The sequence below is a fragment of the Netta rufina genome, assembly GCF_964035555.1.
Source record: "Netta rufina genome assembly, chromosome: 2".
Lineage (NCBI taxonomy): Eukaryota > Metazoa > Chordata > Aves > Anseriformes > Anatidae > Netta > Netta rufina.
The window spans coordinates 6,369,314-6,389,252 of NC_140124.1; the positions used below are offsets into that span (position 1 = coordinate 6,369,314).

The 19,939-nt window shown below is 47.9% G+C and overlaps 1 protein-coding gene across 1 annotated transcript in view; it reads right to left on the reverse strand.

The window, feature by feature from the left end:
• ACVR2B (activin A receptor type 2B) overlaps positions 1 to 18,568 on the reverse strand; it is a gene marked incomplete at its 5' end in the record, with an annotated part of 89,601 nt that extends 71,033 nt beyond the window's left edge. The window contains one exon of the mRNA XM_084282324.1: positions 18,517 to 18,568. Within this exon, the coding sequence (XP_084138450.1) occupies positions 18,517 to 18,568 (52 nt within the window). The remainder of the gene's footprint in view (positions 1 to 18,516) is intronic.
• Between the last annotated feature and the right edge of the window lie 1,371 nt (positions 18,569 to 19,939).

Consider the following 19,939-nt stretch of genomic DNA (forward strand, 5'->3'; position numbering starts at 1 on the left):
GGTTCAGCTGTGATTTCAAATTAGAGGGCACTCTAAAACTTGGCTCCTGTGAGGATAACAGCAGCTTTTCCACACAGGGATTTTAACACAACTTCTAGGAAGGAAAATCCTGAAGAGCACTGAAAGCCACACCAACAGCACTGTAGGAAATGAAAAACCCAGGGAGCCACCCAAAGATCCCCAGATGTCCTTCACCTTCCCACTGCCACCCTCATGTCCCACCAACACATCTCCTGGTCCATCCTGGCATCTGCTCCCATGGTTGCCAGGCTGGATCTTGCCATGGACAGTGTCACTTGTCCCACAGCCTGGGTGGTGGCCCTCAGACCAGGCGAAGCCACTGTTGGGATTACAGTAGGTTTTAAAAAGCACCCAGCAGGTTATCTTGGAAATGAGCATTGGGCCAAGGAGATGAGGAATGTTGGATGAGATGCAACTGCAGGAGTGTACGTGGGCACAGAGCCGTGTGGCCAAGTGCCTGGCTCGCTGGCTGCCCTGGCAGTGTCCTCCTCCTTATGTCCTGGTGGGACAGGGCCCTTTCTTCTGGCTTTCCCCATGCTTTGGTCGCTTCCAGCAGAGAGCATGGGGAGAAACGTGCTGTTTCCCCAAGCAGGACATGGAAGGGCAAGGGGAGCAGCCGCCTTGCCAGCCAGGTTTTGGAGGTTGGAGGGAGGGGATAAGTGGAACAAGATGCTGCCTTTCCTCCTGGTGACATCAAAAGTGACAAAAATCCAGCCTTCCAGCAACTCTTAGCACCAACAACAGGCTTTTAATCGCCTTTTAATCGCTGCTGCACCTGTACTACCAGTCCAAGTCCCAGGAGCTGCAACAAGGGCATGGCACACAGCAGCTCCCATGCTGAGGCTTGGGTTTGTCCTGTGCTGACAGCGTGCCCGAAACCCTACAGTCATGGAAAGCTGGATGGCAGGCTGGAGAAATCTCCTCCTGGCACCGGGTCAACAGAAGCAGACGTAGGTGGACGTGGAAGAGAAGTCTACCGTAGAGTAAAAATACCCTTGCCTTATAAAGCTGTCATTCACCCTCAAGATTAATATGTCACGAGGGTCTGTAGCAACTCAGAACTAGCCATTTCCATGCGGAACCTCCTCTTCTCAAATAAGCAAAATGTCAGGTAGCATCAGGTCAGCCTCAAATGGGATTTCTCTTTCCCTGCTTTGACTCCTAGCCACTTACCCGGCTTACCTTGAAGGGCACGCGATATGGAGCAACTGAGGTGAGGCCTGACAGGACAAAGGTTGCTTGGTTGCCTTCAGAGGTGGCAGGTTTGCACACACGCACCCTGACCTTTGTGTTTTGTGGAAAAGATGATTTTTTGCTTGGAAAAATCAGGTTTGTGTCAGGCACCATCTCCAGGAGAGGAGCTTGCAGGGTGCTCGGGCAGGCAAGAAGCTGCTGCTGGGTTTTGGATCGATGTCCCATCACAGAGACCTTCCCCACCTGGTTTTTGTCTTTTTCCTGGCTGACTTGAGGGCAGGATTTCCAAAGTTTGCACTTCCAATGGCAAATGAGGGGAATTAGCTCATCAGTTACTTTCAGAAAGTCTCTTGCCTCAAAACCTGGTCTCAGTTAGGGTCAGCGTCTGCCCTGCTTACGGGCCTGGCTGGATGCCACCACAGCTCGTGAGAGGAGTGGGCCCTATGTCTTTACAGCTGCAGGTGGAAATATTAAGAACAACATAGGTAGCTACATTTCATACAAAGGTACCAGTCTGAGACTTTTAAACACCTTCCAAGCTATTTTTTCCCTGTGCTTTTCTGACCCAGGGATTCCTGAGTGGTGCTCAGGGACCCACCAGGCTGTCAGTGCCCCAGAGTCAGTGTAGGTTTTCAACTGCACGGCTGACCATAAATAGGAGTTTCTTCATGAAAAATTCAAAGGGGGCATCGGTGTTGAGAAAGCTCAGGAACGTTTCTCCATTACACTACAATCACATCTGAATTCTTTCCAGCTTTGGCCTCACTGCACTGAATCCATCCTTCTCAGAGCTTGTACGCTAAAATCTGCCAGGACTTCTGTGTAAATGGGTCCCTAGGTGCTCAGCAAAGGGCCATACATGCCACCAGCCTTCCAACCAAAACACCACGTGTTTGTTCAATTCCTGTTAAAGAGGGACAGACAAACACACAGGAGATGCAGCTATCAAAAGCTTTAAGTCGCATGATACCAAGATCCGGAGACAGAAGAGGTGCAGAAACAAAAAAGCAAGGGAAGTGCTGAAAGGAAACATCAACGAGCCTCCTTGTCTCTCTTCCTGCAAATCTTCCGACTACCCCACTCTTTCCTCTCCAAATCTACTAATGTTTGGCATTCCTAAAGGTCCCCTTCCTCTCCTCCCCTGGGAACCAGGCCCTCCACAACTCCAAAAACAGGATAATTAAACAAAACAAAACAACAAGCTTTGCATGCTATTAAACTCCAGCATTATTGTAAACATACACTTTCTGCCACTTGGCCAGCTTTGGCAACAGAAAGGAATTGATTCTCCCCTCTTTCAGTTTCATATCTGGTAAAGAAATACCAAAAAAAACAGGGAAACAAGTACTTCCAGGCCTTTTTTTTTTTTTTTTTTTTTGGAAGTACCACTAAAAATAAAAACAAACACATTACTTTCACGAAATTGACCACAACACTTCGAGCCCTTGAGGCCTCAATAAATATTTTTATGATGAAACTGGCAAGAAAAGATAATACTTGAGACATTTATAGGGCTTTTTTCCCCCCCCCTTTGTAAACATACCACAGAAGTTGAAGCAGAAAAGACAGAACTATTATTTCCCTAATTCTCCAAAGTTAGAACAGAAGAGACAAAAGGAGATGCCTTAACATTTTATTAAGAGGAGACTTCGTTGGGAGACCTCTCTCAGGAGCTCCCATTAACTCATTCTTGCAGCTTCTTTGAAGCGACATCAACAACAGTAATTTAATTTACAGTCCAGATAAAAGGCATTTCCAAAGATGTGACAGTAAGGAGAGAGGGCTTAGTAGGGCATTGCCAGCTGAATTCAGCACAGTTACTTGCTGCCTGCTTGCGATTTAACTCTTGACAGCTCATCCTCCACAAAACCCCAAACTACTGCAGAGCATCACAACCCAGATGCCATTGGGGAAAAAGGGGGAGCAATACGTGTGAGTGTCCATATACATGAACAGGCCACGCAACATCTTTAAATTGCAGATAAAATGCATCGGATCACAGCAAGCAATGCCCAGATTTTGCAAAATCTGTATTTTGTATCAGATTTTTGTAATTTATACATCAAAGTAGCTGGGGGAGCTGCCCTGGGCCGCAGATGCTCCAGCCCCACAGGTTTGGTTCAACCCCTCTCCAGGGCCTTTTGAATGGGAGAAGCGGCAGAAGAAATATGCATAAAGAATTGCAAGCATCCACCCCAAACAGCCACTTGGGAGAAAGATAAATAAAAAGCCTTTATCAGGCAAGGGGCTTAAGGACTCCTGACTAATAGCAGGCCCTTTGTCACTCAAGCTCTGAAGAGCGGGCTTGGACAGGGCCTTCCCCTCCATAGGGACAGGACAGGGAGAGCTTCCTCCATTTCCACTTGGGATCCTCCAGCCATGAGGAGCAACAAATATGTGCGTGATGGCAAGGGAGCAGAGTTCATTGCAAAAGCAGAGGGACTAACACGACCATCGCCACAGGACAACTTCACTCTTGTTGGGAGAAGCCATGAGAAGGCCCCATCCACAGCGCCCATCGCCTCCTCTATCAGGCAGGAGGACGCGTCTGCTGCCAAAGGTCCTGGAGGAGCGGTGTTTACAGCTGTCACCTTCACTGAACTACCAGGACTGACTTCAGGCTACCCTTCCCTGCAAACAGGAGATAAACATCTGTGGAGATATGTAATCTGCAAAGGAGCCTGGCTTTCCCGGCCTAGCCACCGCTGACAAGCTCGGCAGCACTGCCCATAAAAACACCCTGACACATTCCCTGCACACACACAAATAAAAAAAAAAAAAACTACCAGGCTCGCCTGCTTTTGTTCTGACAAGTGAGAAAACGTTTACTGAAGTCGGAACTGACAATTTCTTCTGAAGAGAGAGAAAGGTGGAGAGCACACACCCAAAAAGACGCAAGAAAAGCCGACAAGTTGCATGAGAAATGTTAAAAGAAAAAGGTTAGTAAAAATAAAAAAACACAACCCAAGCCCCGGTATCACTTGCTACTGGCCACATGTCCTATTAGTAGAAACCTTCTATAAATACCCCATCAGCAGCACACAAACCTGGATGGACACATGGATGAGGAGGAGGTGACCAACATGAGGTATGAACAAGCTCCGTGCCCTATAACAGGTGCCTGATCCTACAGCCTCCGGGATCTGAAGACCTAAGAACCCCACCCAGCAACTGAACAGAGTAAAACTCCCCTGAGACTATTTTTCTGCACAACACAGGGATGACATCTCGGGAAAATTTCACTGACTGAAGAGCTCAGGGACATCATCCATATTCCTTCCTGGAGACCATGCCCTTCATGGAAAGCCCCAAAAGGACCAGAGCTGCTCTCACAAACCCATTCTTCAAGCCGTACCTTAACCTGCAGCACTAAAAGAGCTGCTAGCAACTGGATTACACCCCAAGTAAGACAAGAAATCCTCTGTTTGAAGAAAACATGAGAGGACAAACTTCACGCACTGCCATGCCCAGCTGACAGCAGCCAACCTGTCCCTGTAGATGTGGCGGCATCAGCTTCTGCCTTTCTCTTCCTTCACAGGGTTTCTCACTACCCTGTGAAGAGCTGGATTTTTGTCTGCTGCAAACCCATCTCTCAGAGACATTTAGAGGAGATGTAAAATGTTACCTTCCATTTAAAGGAAAATACTTTCCAGCCCTCAAGCAATGGGAAAAGAAATACAAAAAGCACAAGAACACCACCAGCGTGCGTTCTCACACTTGAAGCCCCAGATAGCAAATAAAAACAAGCCAGTTATATTGGTAGTTGTTTGCTTTCAATTCCCAATATCTAAAGCCAAGTCTGCAGGTTTTACTGGGAGGGAGGGAGAGAACAGGACAACGAACTCATCATTTTTAACACTGACAATAATCTGCTGCTCAGACCTGTTCGTCCGGCGCGGCGGCGGGATGGGAAGGAGCAGTAGTATTTCATGCTCCCAGACCTACAGTCTACATCCATAATCAGCTTTCCAGCACCACCACACGCTTCAGGAGAAGACCCAAGCAGATTTATAGGAGGCTGCTTCTGGATTACAAGTCCCCAAGGAAATTTTCCTCCCAACACCCACAAGTCAGAGGTTGATTTATACCCAACATATAATAGACTCTATTCCTCGGAGACAACTCCTTGTCTTCAACCTCACTACCATTGCTGCAATTGGAGGTTCAGTTTGTTTTAACAGTTGTAGAGTTTATAAATACTGAAAGCAGCACTCAATTTAGGCTGGAGACAGTTAAACTAGCCTACACCAACAGGACGCCAAGCGGTAAAGAACAGTAATGAGATGATGACACATTCATAACCTAAAGCTTTCATTAAAAACTTGCAGCCCAAGAAAAGAGCTCTCCTGTTCTGAGCCGAAATGTTGGCTTCCCGTAATTGCTCAAAGAGAAAATTTTTGCACAAACCCACGAAACCTGGAGAGAGCTCCTGAAGAGCACATGGATCTGTTTGACAGAAACTGGGGAAGCACCAGCTGGAAGGGCTGTAAATGAGGTGGGGTGCAAAATATTTCAGACGCCACCAAATCTTTGGCGTGCATCCACACAGCAAGGAGCCACTGACAGTGGTACCAGCATGAAGACGGGAGCCCTCGGAAAGCCAATTCAGGAAAAATCAGGATTCCTGAAGAGGAGTTGCTGGATGCCACAAGTCCCTAGACAGAGCTGTCTTCATCCGTAAGCAATCCGTGATTCTGTGAAACTCTGAACAAAGCCATGGCACACCCACTGACCAACTGCAAAACCAGGAGCTTGACACAGAACCCGAGCTTGAGGTGAAGCTACCTATGTGGTAAATTATTAAAATGATAACAACTGTAGGCATTCACCTCCTAGCATTTTCCCTGGCCTAACATATGATGGGAACATTGAGATGATCTAGAGGTTCAAAGCCCTGCCTTTGGGTGTCAGGCCACAGACTTCAACTCACCCAAACACCACCAAGGGTGCAGGCATTGTTCCCATAGAGCATGTCCCTGCTTTGGTCCCATCTGTGCTGGTGACAGCAGCATGTTCACATCCCACTGGTGTGGCACACCCAGAGCATCATCTTCAGGATGTCTGAAAGCTAAGCTGGCATTTCCATTGCAGGAGACAGCCTTTTACAGAGATGATCCGATTGTGCTGTTGTTGCTTCTGCAAGTGTTTCTAACACCGGTGAATGTCTCAAGGACATGAGCATTTCCAGAACATCACAAACCCAAATACAGCGGGGAGAGAGGCACCAAGATTTAGTCTCCAAAACCCTGCGAATGAAGCTCTGCCAAAGCACGAGTTTAACTTTTATAGCTGTGCAAAATCAAATCAAACTGTCCAGTAAGTGAGAAAGATCCATTTATCTATCCAACTAGAAAAATATCTGCTGGTTAAAGAAACAACAGCCAAACAAAGAGATTTTAAGCTCTGGCTATGTTTTACAATGCAGAAGTCAGAGCCTCAAAACTATGTCCCTGGGAATGCCAACATGTGGCATGAATGAAAACAAGACCCAGGATACAAAAAGGGGGCAACAAAAAAGGGGAAAAAGCACACAACCTCCTTTCCTGCACAGTTCTGCCCTATGACTATGTGCCACTGAAACAGAGTTTTGTTTGCGTTTGTTTGTTTTTGTTTTCAAAAAAATTGAACCCTTTGGCTTGAGCTTAAAGACAGACAAAAGTAACCACTTTTACGATTCAGTTTGGTTTCATAAAGTTTTGTGTATTTGTTTTTTCAAACAGCACAAACCAAAAGGAATAGCTCTTCCTTCCAGAAGGGCCACCCCCTACATCTTCTCAATACAAGAGGAAGAGAAGAGGAGGTCAAACACCTTGGCTCTCAAAACCATGCCCGCAAATGGGAACCATCTCCACAAAGACCATCCCAAATGGAAGAAAAACAAAACAAAACAAAAAATGCAACCAACCCCATCTTCAGACCCTACCCCTTTGCAGGATTCACGGAGAAGAAGAAAGGAAAGTCATAACACAAATTCTCATAGAGAAATACGTTTAAGAAAGCAAAGCACAAAGATTGATTAGAGTGTTCCGCTGCTTTAATAAAGAGCCTAATGATGTCCAAATTATAGCAAAGCTCAATTGTGTAACCAAGGAGCCAAGATTTCATCCTTGATAAGGACATGGATTTCTGTCTCGCAGGAGAAGCCTGCAGTTCACTAACAAAGATGACCTTTTATATTATACCCTTCAAGGCCACAATTAGCTGGAGAAATACTGTACTAACTTGGCAACATGAGTTTTTGTACACTGTGCTAATTTTTAGCAGAATCTTGCCAAGACCATTACCATCTCCTAACAAGAAAAAAAAAAAAAAACTACAAATACAAAACCCACTGCTCTCCAGACCCAAATTACTTTCCACAATTCAATGCAATTTTAATTAAGATGATTAAATTACAGCAAAAATGATTAAGATGATATCCCACAGCAAACCACTAAAGGTATAACACCTTAATCCAGAAGAAGCTGGCATTCACATATCCATGATAAAGCATTCATGAAAAAGCTAGAATTTTACACATGAACCAATTTTACATCACTCAAACAATACCTTGGGAGATATTTGTCACAAGTTAAAAAACAGTGACATCCATCAACAGAGCACAGTTTTTCTTAGACTACACAGAAAGAAATCTACACAGAAAAATTGAAAAGGCTACAATTACTTTGACAATGTTTCTACAGCTCAAAGGAATTTGGGGGTTGAAATAAATGGTTTCCTTCTCCTTCCCAGGGCTCCCAAAATCAATTTTATATATAATTCTTCTCGTTTTTAAACAGAAGTCAGATCAGAAATACATGTGAAATCAGGTCAGCGCAATCATCGTGTACATGGTACATTTCCACTATTGCCTATTAACTACGAGGGTTAAATGAATGAGGAAAACCTCAGATCCATATTTCACCAGTGGAAATTATTAATAAAAACATAGCGCCGCTCAGCTGCTAACCCCACAACCCAGCCAGGCCTCTTCTCCTTCAGGGCAGGGTAAGTGGCACCGAAGTGGTGAGCAGGGCTCGCTGCACGGAGGGATGCGCCCCATCGAGACTTCACATCCACAACTCTTTTAGGGTGGATAAGCCAACGGCCCTATCTGTTAGCCCTCCAAGTGGGTAGCAATGAAGGGGACAAAAAAAATCCCAAAGAATTCAAAGGGGAAGAACAAAAATCTGTACATGACACTAAGCAGCCAGACTAGGATGCCACGAATGACCCTGCAGGGTTACCAACAGCACAAGAGCTCAGGACACAAGAAAGCTGAAGTGTTCTTTAAGGACAAGTGCATTAGTGACACTTGGATCTTTTTTATTTATTTATTTATTTATTAAAGATAAGTCTGGCTGCTCAGTTAAGTGCTGGCTTCCTCCCAGTAGTAATTAGCCAGAGCCAGCCCAGGTGAGAGGTTAACTTTGTATTTTTCTTTAATAGACGGAGATAAGTCTAAATGGAGAAAGATAAAATTCCAGCGTAATCCTCTGCCACGGCTGCTATGAAATAACTCTTTTGTTTAATTATTATGAGCTGGATGGGCAAACACTGGATCCCGATGGACAGAGAGCAGCTGTTACTATAACAGAAAGACATTCATCTTCCTTTCCCGGGACCCTGAAACTCAACCAACAATGCCTGTAAAACGACTCTCGCCTCCCTCTGAGTTTTCAACCGCCTTTCATATCCAGGCCTATTTTTAGCCGACTTTATCTCGTCGCACTGCGCTTCAAAGTTTTACACGTTGGCTCTTTCGAAATCATTTCCATGCACAAAAAGCCTCGGTCGGGCAATAACCGGCCCTGGTTCTCCTGCAGGAACGCCGCGTCCCTCGCTCAGGTTTCTTCTTTCATCAGCCACGCACCGGGAAGGAGCCTGCAGACACAGGCACACGCCGAGGTACGCTCGCATCTGACTTTGCTAGCAGGGTAAGAGCGATCTCATTTACCTCTGGGGCTTCCCGTTACCTTTGAAGGGTTTCTTGTAGCTGTTATTTACAGAATAAATAGTCAATCCGTACAGGATTGCGTGGGAAAGGAAATTTTATCATCAATCGAAAGAGGTTTCCCGTGTTTGCTTTTAGCAGCACTAACTCTGTCCCATTAGACGACAGCACAAGCTATCTACGGAAAATTATCTATAGCCATAAAAATTATCTATAAAAGACTTCCCCGGTTATCTCAGGTACAACATAAATGTTAAAATGCCCCCCCAGGAAGGGGTGCACAGGGACAAACTCCCTGCTGGTGCCAGCAGGCACGGGGCCAGGTGGATGACGCTACGGTTGTAGGGAAGTGTTTATTTTTATTGCAGGTTTTTTTTTTGAGCCTACCACCTTCCACACAGAGGAAGGAGGAGCTTTGTGCCACCCAGTTTTGGCCAGGAGGGGAACCGAGCTGCCCAGCAACAGCAAGCGTGGCGTGCCCATCAGAAATGCTCCATCAGTGCCCATGTGAAGAAGCCTGGCAGTCGAGAGCACGCTCCGAGACACTAAAAGGTGATTAAATCTACACGGGAATTCGTGTTATGGTGAAGCATGCCAAGCCTGCCCCCTGCTTCATGCTTGCACTTTAAAAAGATGCACCAGGAGCTCAAGGAAGGGACTATGGTCTATCATAACAGCAAGGCAATAAAAACAACAGCGAGCAGATGAAAACGTTCACCTCCATGAGTTTATGTTTTACTAAAGAAAAACAAACAAACATTTGTCTTCGGACTATTTAGAAGGAAACACAGAGTAGGAGGCTGCATGACAGAGTGCACAGCGTGACAACATCCCCACCCAAGGGCGCCCATGCAGAGTGGTTCAGCCAGAGATGCTCCGGTCCTGCAGCATCCCACCAAACCTACCCACAGCCAGACCCCGGCAAGGCAGCACCGCGTATCAGCCACAGCATCTTCCCTTCTCCTCCTGGCTGAGCTAAGCTTGACATGAACAGGAATCTCATGGCAGGGCATTCCTTAAGGTCTTTATCTCAGCACTGGTGCCTGCTGGCACCACCTCAAGCTCGCTTTGTAGCATCTCACTGCCAAGTGGGAGAGCACTGGCAGCACGACCACAATAGGTATTTTGGAAAATGTGTTATGCCAGGCACAAGGCTGGGCAGAGGTTTTCCTACCAAAATAAACTGCTTGGTGAGTTGTGCATGCATGTGAAAGTGATGTCGAGTTCAAACTGGAGTGCACCAGAGCGCTGCCCAATAGCTGCTGGGCTGTAACTGGATACTCCCACCATGAAAACCGAAGGAGAGCTGAACTTCTCAGCCTGCACATCTATAGGAGAATTAGCATTCTGAAGCGATTAGTTACTCTCAGGAACTAAAGCAGGAATACAAAAGCCGGCTGTGTTTCGGTTGTCACATTGGGGAAAGAACCAAGACACCCACGAGCCGCGTGCGCCCGGGTTGTGCTGCCATCTGGGTTGTCCCAGGCAAGCCAGCCAGGACAAAGTTCCCCCTGAGGTTACCTCGATGAGCAGCCACGGTGTCACCCTGCTGGCTGCTGAGCCTTCTGCAAGCACACCTGGTAGCATCTCAGTCTCAAACACGCAGCAAATGCCCAGCACTCAAACACAGGTGAGGGCAGCTCACAGCTCTCCTGACACCGGTACCGGTCTCCTTAACAGCTTCACTAAAGGAGTGCTCAGCTTTCTGCCTCAATGTCAACTCCGCAAAGCTTGAACACCCTTGTTTCCAAAATAAATAAATAAATAATAATAAAAAGATGTATAGATGGCAAATAGAGCCCCAGGAGAGTGGCGGAGTTTGCAGGGCTCAGCTGAACTGCAAACAGCACCAGTCCACGGGAGCAAACCAGAGACTGCAAAACACGAGCAAAGCACTAAAAGGGCTTAAAAAGCCTGAAATGCCCTCGTTTTATGAAACACTTTTAAGAAGTTGCAAAAAGGAGACAGAGCGTGATTGAACACCTCTTCCCTTCCGACCCACGTTCCCATTCCTTCCTCCCCACAAATTCAAACCTGTCTACAGAGGTAAATTAGGTACACGTAAACTATTCCTAAAAGCAAAATTAAAAAAAAAAAAAAAAAAAAAAAGCTTCACACGTTATGTGATGCATTTTAAACAGACAACATTAGAGGAAAGAAGAGTTAGCAGCCCGGATTGACCATTTGATAAATCAGGCACAAATGGAGCTAACTTTATCCCTCTCATCCACTCAAGAGGCTTATAATCTCACACCTTGGAGCCATAAATTAGGAATAAGCATTGCATTAACACTACAGTCACCGCACATAAAAGTTCAACTTTTGCCACCAGTTAGAGAGCAGGTTATATAATGGGAAAAGCTTTAAATAATAATAATAACAGTAGTAAAAAAGAGAGAAAAGAAAAAAAAAAGAAAAAAAAAAAGGAAAGACAGTCACAACACCTAGGATACTACCATGCAGTGGCAGCTACTGTGCACTTGTTAAAATGAGAGCCTTTGCTGCTGTGCTGGGGACAATTTGGTACAGGCCTGGGATGTCGGATTGCCCTGACAAGTGCCAGGGACATGCTCTTCCCTCCCACTGCTGGTTCCTTTCTCTGCTCTTGCAGAGAACTCGACTCTTGCAGCTTTACTGGGTTCATGCACTACCTCTGCTGCTGTGAGCCTCTTCTGCTGTTATCAAATGAGGGTGGAAATCAGACGTGAAGAGCAGAGTTCAAAACACAGGTCTGCATTCGCACAAGCATCCACTTGGATGGAAAATTAATACAGCTCAGACTGCAAAGCACTGCATCTTTTCATGAACACACTTTATTTTTTTTTTAAATAAAGAGGAGCGCATGTATGGACATGGCAGTATGAGACTGGGACAGGAAACAACACATTGATACATCTGGTATCATATGTTAACATAGCACTCTTTTTTCCAGCAAATTTAATTCCAGGTGGCTGAAAAAGGTTTATGTGGTGGTCAGAGCTTGTGTCACAGGCCCATGAGCAACACGCTCACCAGCATCCAACTCCCAGCACCTCAGGGCAGTCATGGAAAAGGGCAGGCCCCCAGTGCCAAACAGCAGTAGGTCTCTGCCTCATTGGGTGTTAAAATAACAAATACAGGTTGGTAAACGTTTGTTGTGTCCCATACATTGCGTGCTGTAGGAATAGGACACAAATATACACAGAGAGGGGTCTGACTCCTGTGCTCCCCTCAGCTCCTCCACCTCTGAGGCCCACCACTGCAGACCGAGCCCTGCGGCCTCCTCCCTGAGCCTCCCTTGGCCCAGAAACCCAGCCTGCCCTGAAACACCACACCACACCGGGCTGGCCACAGCGGAATTATTCATGACAGTGGGTAACCAGCACCTTCACAAACAGGCTCAGCCTTTCCACCGTGCTGCTTTTCCATTCAAACTCCCAAACCTGTGCGCGCAAACCTGTCCCTGCTCACTGCCAGCCCAACCCAAAAGGAGCAGATTTTCTCCAAGAGCAAATTTTTGGTATGAGCTTGGGTAAGCATGTCCCTGGTGCAGCAATTTCTTCCTGTGCTTGTCCCCCAGGGCTCTGTCTTTGGGGCAGGGGCCCCCTCTCCACACGAGTATCGCCTTGTAAAAGAGGAGCCATTTTTTTCCAAAGCACCTAGACATCAGTAACACTTTTTTTCTTTTTCTTAAGCACCATGATGGACTGATGCCACACGCAATAACATAATCAGAGCGACCAAACTCAAATACTGGCAAAATAAGAGGCACTTGTGTGCTGGAGGGAAGTATATTATTATTTTACAGTGTACACTGACAATTGCTGCTCTTAACTTTTAGTTTGAATTGAAACCATCCTGTACTAAAGAAGGAAGATGACAGAGAGAAAAGAACATGAAATTGGTGGAAAAGACCAACAGTTATATTCAAATCTAAGCATAAAATGTGCTGGGTCTGCAGAACGCAGGCAGAGTGTTTCATCTTTAATTTACTTCTCTGCTCCCTTCACTTCAACGGCTCCAAGACAACTTATGAGGAAGGTTTAGGAAAGCGGGGAAAAAATAGCAATGAGTTTTTCTTTAAAACACCTGAACAGAACAAACGACTAATGAGACTCAGAATTATTTCAGAATGAAGGACTAATGAAGAAAGGATATTAGACATCAGTTGATCCTCAATGGTTAATGGAGGGGAAAGGCAGGGGAAGGAAGAACTTATACTGATGCAGGCTGTGGCCACAAACACCTCTCTTAAACACATCCAATTTCACTGATGTGAAAATCTCCACATGAAGGAACAGGCGAAAAAGAGCTTAAGTGGGAACAGGGCGCAGAATGCCAAGTGCTACACTGAATAATTCAGGTCCAGGCAGCGCTATTGGCCAGGCAAGAAAATCACACCCCCCTGCTAGTTTTAAAATCAAAGGCCAAGGAGGGATAAAAGGGAAAGACAACACCTCTTTAAAGCAGAGATTTCAACCCCGTGGTTCTCACTTCCCAACTTCCCACCCCGTTCTGGAGCACCCGGGTCCTGTGGGGACACCGAACGCAGCCCTGTGCTGCCGCACCGCTTCCTGCAGCTGCCTTTGGGAAGCATTTCCTCCCTTCCCACCCTGCTCCTCCAGCCCCAAAGCGAGGGGATGCCCACCCCAGAGCAGATACCAACCCTTTCCAAGGGACAAATTGTCCCTTCAGCAGAGGAAGCTGCCCAGGGAAAACCCATCAGGGCTTTCACTAGGGTCCCAATCAGGGCTGCACTCAACAGGTTATCATCTCCCTGCCTCCAGCGTTCCCAAATTGCAGCGGGTGTCCAGCCCCAAGGGGATGCTCCTCTGCTTCTCCCTGGAGATGGGATTTCCAGGAAACTGCCTTAAATTGGCCTTGTACAAGCAGCAGTGCAGGTTATCGAGCGCTTCTACAACTTTCAGAGCAGGGCTGGAAGTAACGGGCCTGGGTGCGGTGGGTAGGTGGTGCTGGATTTTAACAGGCCTGAGAGGTGTAGTGCTACCACAACCCCATACAGTCCTCAATCTGTCCTAGCATAGCTCCAGGTGGTCAATAGTTATCAACAATAGAAAATTTTAGAAATCCTAGAACCAGGCCCCGAAACACAACAGCCAAAACACTTATCACTACAACACCCAAAAGTCCAACCGCTTTGACTTCTTCCCTTTATTTTATTTAATTATTTTCCAGATGCCCTGCCTTTTGAGGAACAAACACCACGAGCACAGAGCACGTAAGGACGCCTTCGCTGGATGCCCAGACTCAAACTGCCTCTTCCTCCCACCTCCTTTGCTCTCCATAAACTAGGACAGACGGGCCGCTGGTTCCTTTTACACCTGCAGCCCTCCTGCAAGGGAACTGACCCCACAAAAGCATAGTGGCTCAGCCCCTGGGCTGGTCCCCCAGCAGCAGGGCTCCAGAATTTGCTGCTGCTCTTTCATCTACCCACAGCACTGCATCCTCCCGAGGGCTGGCGAGGCCAGGACACCCCTCGGGGTTGATCTGCGCGGCACCGTGTGAGTGCCAGGGACGGATGATGGTGGGAGGGAGGGAAAGAGAACAGAAGTAAATAAAGAAAAAGAAGGAAAAATAATTTAAAAATATAAATAAATAAATAAGAAGTGAAGCTGGCCGGCTTCTTTCTTCTCTACCATCTATTCAGTGGCAGCAGGGGAGGTCTACAACTGTTGCGTCACGCCAAGCACAAAAAAACCTGACAAGCATGTTTTAGCTGATGGAGACCAGACTGGACAGGAGGTTGGTGACAGCCCTGACGCGGAGAGCAAGAGCCCGCCGCTTTAATTGGCTGCCTCTCGCTGTCTCATCAAGCGAGCAGGGGTGTCACAGCCCCGATGGGCTGCTCAGAGACACGAGAAATGGCAGAAATTTCGGTGCGTGGATGCTTGGGCTGACCGGCCGGGCTCACATCAGGCTCTCGCCCTGGTCCAGGGATCCCGAATTTGTGACCCTGCCCAAGGAACAGAAGCGTGCGCTGAAGGAACAGCGCGGGAGATGCTCTGAAATGGGGAGGGGGGAAAGGGAGGGGGACTAAACCCAGGCTGCGCAGGACCCAGTTTATAAATAATGCCACTAAAAATAATGCACCGCACCACTCGCGCCTTTACCACGGCATTTTCTTCTCCACGGAACTGTGACAATGGTTATCTCGGTGGTATAATTATCTGGATTTGATGACAGATTAAAAAAATATATATCTCAAACACCTGTTCAAGAGTTTTGTGTTTTTAAAGGCCATTGCCATTAACCTTGGGCCATACACTTCATTGTGTTTAATTAGCAAGCTAATGAAGCCAGTTTTATTCCCTTTCTCAAGCACAAGAGGATAAATACAAGACAGTGAAAGAGCAGACCAGATCCATTTGCAGCACAGTTCATTGCTGCATGGCATTACTTAAACTTGCACCAAAATAAAAGTAATGTAATGGCTCGGAAAAGCGTGCTAGCAATGCCTTCTGCAAGACAAATCCTTTTACACCTTCTGTATTTTCTATAGCTCCTAGATTAAAACATGATTTCTGAACATTTGGGCTGCAGAAAATTTGCAAACAAAGGGCTAAAAATGAACATAATGTTTTCCTCAATGAATCCTCAGTATTCCAAAAAATTAAGCATAGCAGATTTTTTTTTTGGTTTTTTTTTTTTTTTTTTAAAAAAAGAATAGCAGCCCGTGCTTGCTTTGTTACAGCCAGCCAAGGTAGCGATGAGAAGCATCAACAATGGAGGTCAAGCGATTTTCGAAAAGCCCACCACTTTCGCCCAGTCCTGACATGTACACACACAAAAGACATACTTCAAGCAAAGCCCAGCGCTCGGAAACCCCAGCAACACGCTGCAACTTTGGGTATTCAGGGTTGGTTTCACTCCTTTTTTCTTTTTTTTCTTTTTTTTCTGACTGAGCAGCTTAAGGAAAAACTGGACAATAAAGATCACGTTGATAAATGCTCATAAACATCACAAGAAACGCAGAAAAGGCTTTAAAAGAGAGGGAGGGATTTACAGAATTGCTAATGCACTGACTGAATGATCCAAGGGGACCCTTCCAAACAAACAGAGTAATATTCATTTTTCTGGGGTTTCTTTATCATATTTTCGGGGGGGCGGGGGGGGAATCAGCGTAGGTATGCCCAATCAGATTATCCTTTTTATAACATGATACATTTAAGAAGCTTTCGGGGTTAATTTTTCTTTTTTTTTTTTAAAGCAACGGTGGGTTTGTTTGTTTTTTTTCCCTCCAAGTTAGATTTCTGCCACTGTACGCACAGCTCTAGGAACAGGTTAAAACCCAACCAAAACAAGAAAAATCAAAACCCCAAACCCACCAAAACAAACAAACCAACCCACCCCAAACAAAAACAACAACAGTAACAGAAAGAAAAAAAAAAAAAAGAAACGACCCGGAAGCCATCCCTTTTATTGAATCACACGAGATAAAAGGATTCCAAGATATATGGCAAGAAAATACATTGACCATAAATCTCCTTTATGCACATAATAGAATTTTCCAGCCAAGAGAGCTGTTGTGCTGATAGCAACGCCGAGCCCCGCGACTGCTGATGGCACCGCACCGCCCGCTGCCTCCCAAATACCTGCCCTCGCAGCCCCGAGATGGAAATCCCAGCCCCTCTCTCCCCCCCCCCCCTTCCCAACACACGGAAACAAAGCTGCGCACAAGTGTCCCAGCCATCAGATATTAAAAAAATAAATAATAATAACGATAAATAAAAAAAACCCACGCTGGCTTTGCCCATCATCGAATCCATTCATGTTTTATTTTTTTTGCCTCCCCCCCCCCGCTCCTTTTCTTTTCGCTTTTCCCCTCCCACCCCTCCTCCGGTTTTGGGGTGAGTTTACCAAAAAATGGTAATAATTAAGCGATGGCACCGTTTGTCATGCCAGAGGCAGGCGGTGGCAGCGCATATTTAATGGGCACTCGGAACAAAGGAAGCCCGGCTGCAGGAGAGCCCCGGGGCCGGCCCCGCTGGGGGGGGGTAGGAAGGGGGTAATGGGGGGGGTAAAGGATGCAGGGACCCCCCCCCCCAGCCCCCCAAAAACACCTTTTCGCAATGCAATGAGAGCGAGGTGTTGGCGCCGTGGGGAACCCCTCGGCTGCAGCATCCCAGCCCCTGAGAGCCCCCAGGAGGAAAGGGGCTCCCCCTCCTCGGGTAGGTGCCCCCCCCCCCTTGATGTGTCCCCCCCCCCCCCTTGATGTGCCCCCCCCTTTCTGTGTATGGGTGTCCCCCCCACCTCTCCAGGGGGGGCTGGAGAGTAACAAGTTACTGCCCAGCGCTGCCTCGGGGCAGGGGGTTATTTGGGGGGGGGTCACCAAGGAGAGGGAGGGGGGGGCAAAAGAGCTGATGTCTGTACACAGCAATAATAAAGAGCGGGGTAATAATAATGATAATGATAATAATAATAATAGAGGAGGGAAAGAAAGAGGGGGGTAAGGGGACTTCAAGTGGAGAGGGGGGCACAAGAGGGCCCCCCCCTTCCCCAGGGATGCTCCTGGCGGTTTCGGTAACTCCCCCACCCCCCCCCCCCAGGCTGCAGCTGAACTTCGGGGTTCAAGCCGGTCCCACAGAGGGGGGAGGACTGAAAGCAATCCTAAAGCTGCCCACCCCCGAGCAACAAAAGCTTGGTCCCCCCGGGGGGGGCGTGCTCCCCCCTAACCCCCTCCCCACGCACGCTCACACCCCCTTTTTCCCAACTTTCTCCCAGCTCCCCGCAGCGCGGAGCGGCCCCATTAAATGCTCGCTCCGTGCAAACAGCCGGCGGCCCTAAGGGGGACCCGGGGGGGTCCCATGGGTGCTGGGGGGGTCCTTTCTCCCCTCCCAAGGCTTACACAACCGCAGCGCTACAGGAGCGGGGCGCACACAAGGCACCACCTGAGCAACTCCGGGGCACCCCAAAGGTCTCCTCCGGGTTGCTCCCAACTTCTCCCCCCTCCCCGGACTCCTCCAGCACCTTCCCACCTCCCCCGCCCCAGGACCAAATACCCTTTTCTTTCTTTTTTTTTCTTTTTTTTTTTTTGTAAAGTTTCCTCGATATCTCGCCGTGTTTACATTGCCATTAATTCCCACAGCCTGCCTGAAAGGGAACAAAAAGCAGCACGGGGAAGGCTCGTCCTGAGAGCAGGGGGGCAAACAGGAGGAGAGGGGCGAGAAAAAAAAAAATAAAGAGAAAAAAAAAAAATGAAAGAAAATGAAAATCGCGGCATGGGGGACTGTTCCCCAATGGGTTGGGGTCTTCCCCCAGTCGGCCGGCCCGGAGGGTGGCTGCAAAGAATTGCACGGCCCATTCAATTCTGCATTTGGAGAGGCGACCGCAAGCCCGAGCGGGAGGTAAACACGCCGAAATGCTCTTACCTGCACAGAAAGTTCCACAAAGCAAGGCGAAAGTCAGCCACGAAGCGATCATAATTCCTTTCCCTTTATTTTTTTTTTCCTCGTGCGCCCCTCTATCCCCAAGGGGGGAAAAAAATAAAATAATAATAATAAAAAAAGAGAGAGATAGAGCGAAAGGAGGAGGGAAGCGAGGCTCTGCCCTCTTTAAAAAAAAAAAAAAAAAAAAAAAAAAGAGAAAAAAGAAGAGGAAAAAAAATCCCGAAAAATCGGATTTAATTCCTTCGCAGTTGCAAAATGTATCCAGTGGAGAGGAGCAGCCCCGCTCGCAGCGCCCGGCCGCCTCGACCTGCTCCTGCCCGGCCCCGGCGTTTGCTCCGAGCTTTCCAAGAGTTTCTTTCCCTGGGCTTTTGTGCTGGGAGCGCGGCGTGCACCACACACCGACTCCCCCTCCTCCTCCTCCTCCTCCTCCTCCTCCTTCTTCTCCTCCTCCTCCTCCTCCCAACCCAGCCCCTCCGGCTCCCCCAGCAGCCCGAGCTCCCCCGCCCGCCTGCGCGCACCCCGCTGCGCTCCGCGCAATGTGCGCGCAGCCGTGCGCCAGGCGCTCAGCAACCCCCCTCCTCGATTTTTTGGGATTTTTTTCCTCCCCCCCCTTTTTTTTTTTCTTTGCCAGGCACGCTCGTTCCCAGCGCAGGCAAGAGAAACAGGGGAAGCGGCGGCGAAACTTTGCGAGGTTACGGCCCCTGGAAGCCCGGGGGGGTGCCGAGCTGCAAGGCAAGAGCCCGCGGAAGGGGCGCGCAGCGGGCGCGGGAGTTGCCATGTACATGGGAGGGGGGGGGGGGGGGCAAAAATACAATAAAATAAAAAAAAATAAAATATAAAAATTAAAAAAAAAAGAAAAAGACACTTAAAAAATAAAGATGAAAAAATAAAGATTAAAAAAGGCAGGAAAAAAATAATAAAGCGGGTGTCGGAGGGAGGTTTAAAAAAAAAAAAAAAAAAAAACCTGAACCGAGTCCAAAATGGCTTCTAAAAAAAAAAAAAAAAAAAGGAGAAGGCGAAGCGGAGCCAGCGGGGGAAACCCGGATGTTTGATACAAAGAGGCTGGAGGGAGGCGGAGCGGCGTGGGGGCTCCGCGGCCGCTGAATGGGGAGCGGGGCTGCCCGTCACGGCCGCGCCCCGCATGGGGGTGTAAGGGGGAAAAGGGGGCTTGGGGGGCCGAGGGGTGAAGCTGGGGAATGGGGGGAGGTGGTAGGAAGAAGCTGTGTCCTGCTTGGAATAAGGGTTCTTCTTTCAGGCGTGGGGGTCCTGCTGCTGATCAGCCTGCCCCGTAGCACCCCCGTGCCCAGAAATGTCCCCAAGGAGGCTGCAGGAGGGATGGGGACGGCAGCTGGGGGTGGCAGCGCTGGGGAAGCACCTCGGCAGCCCCATTTTTCAGGCCCTTTCA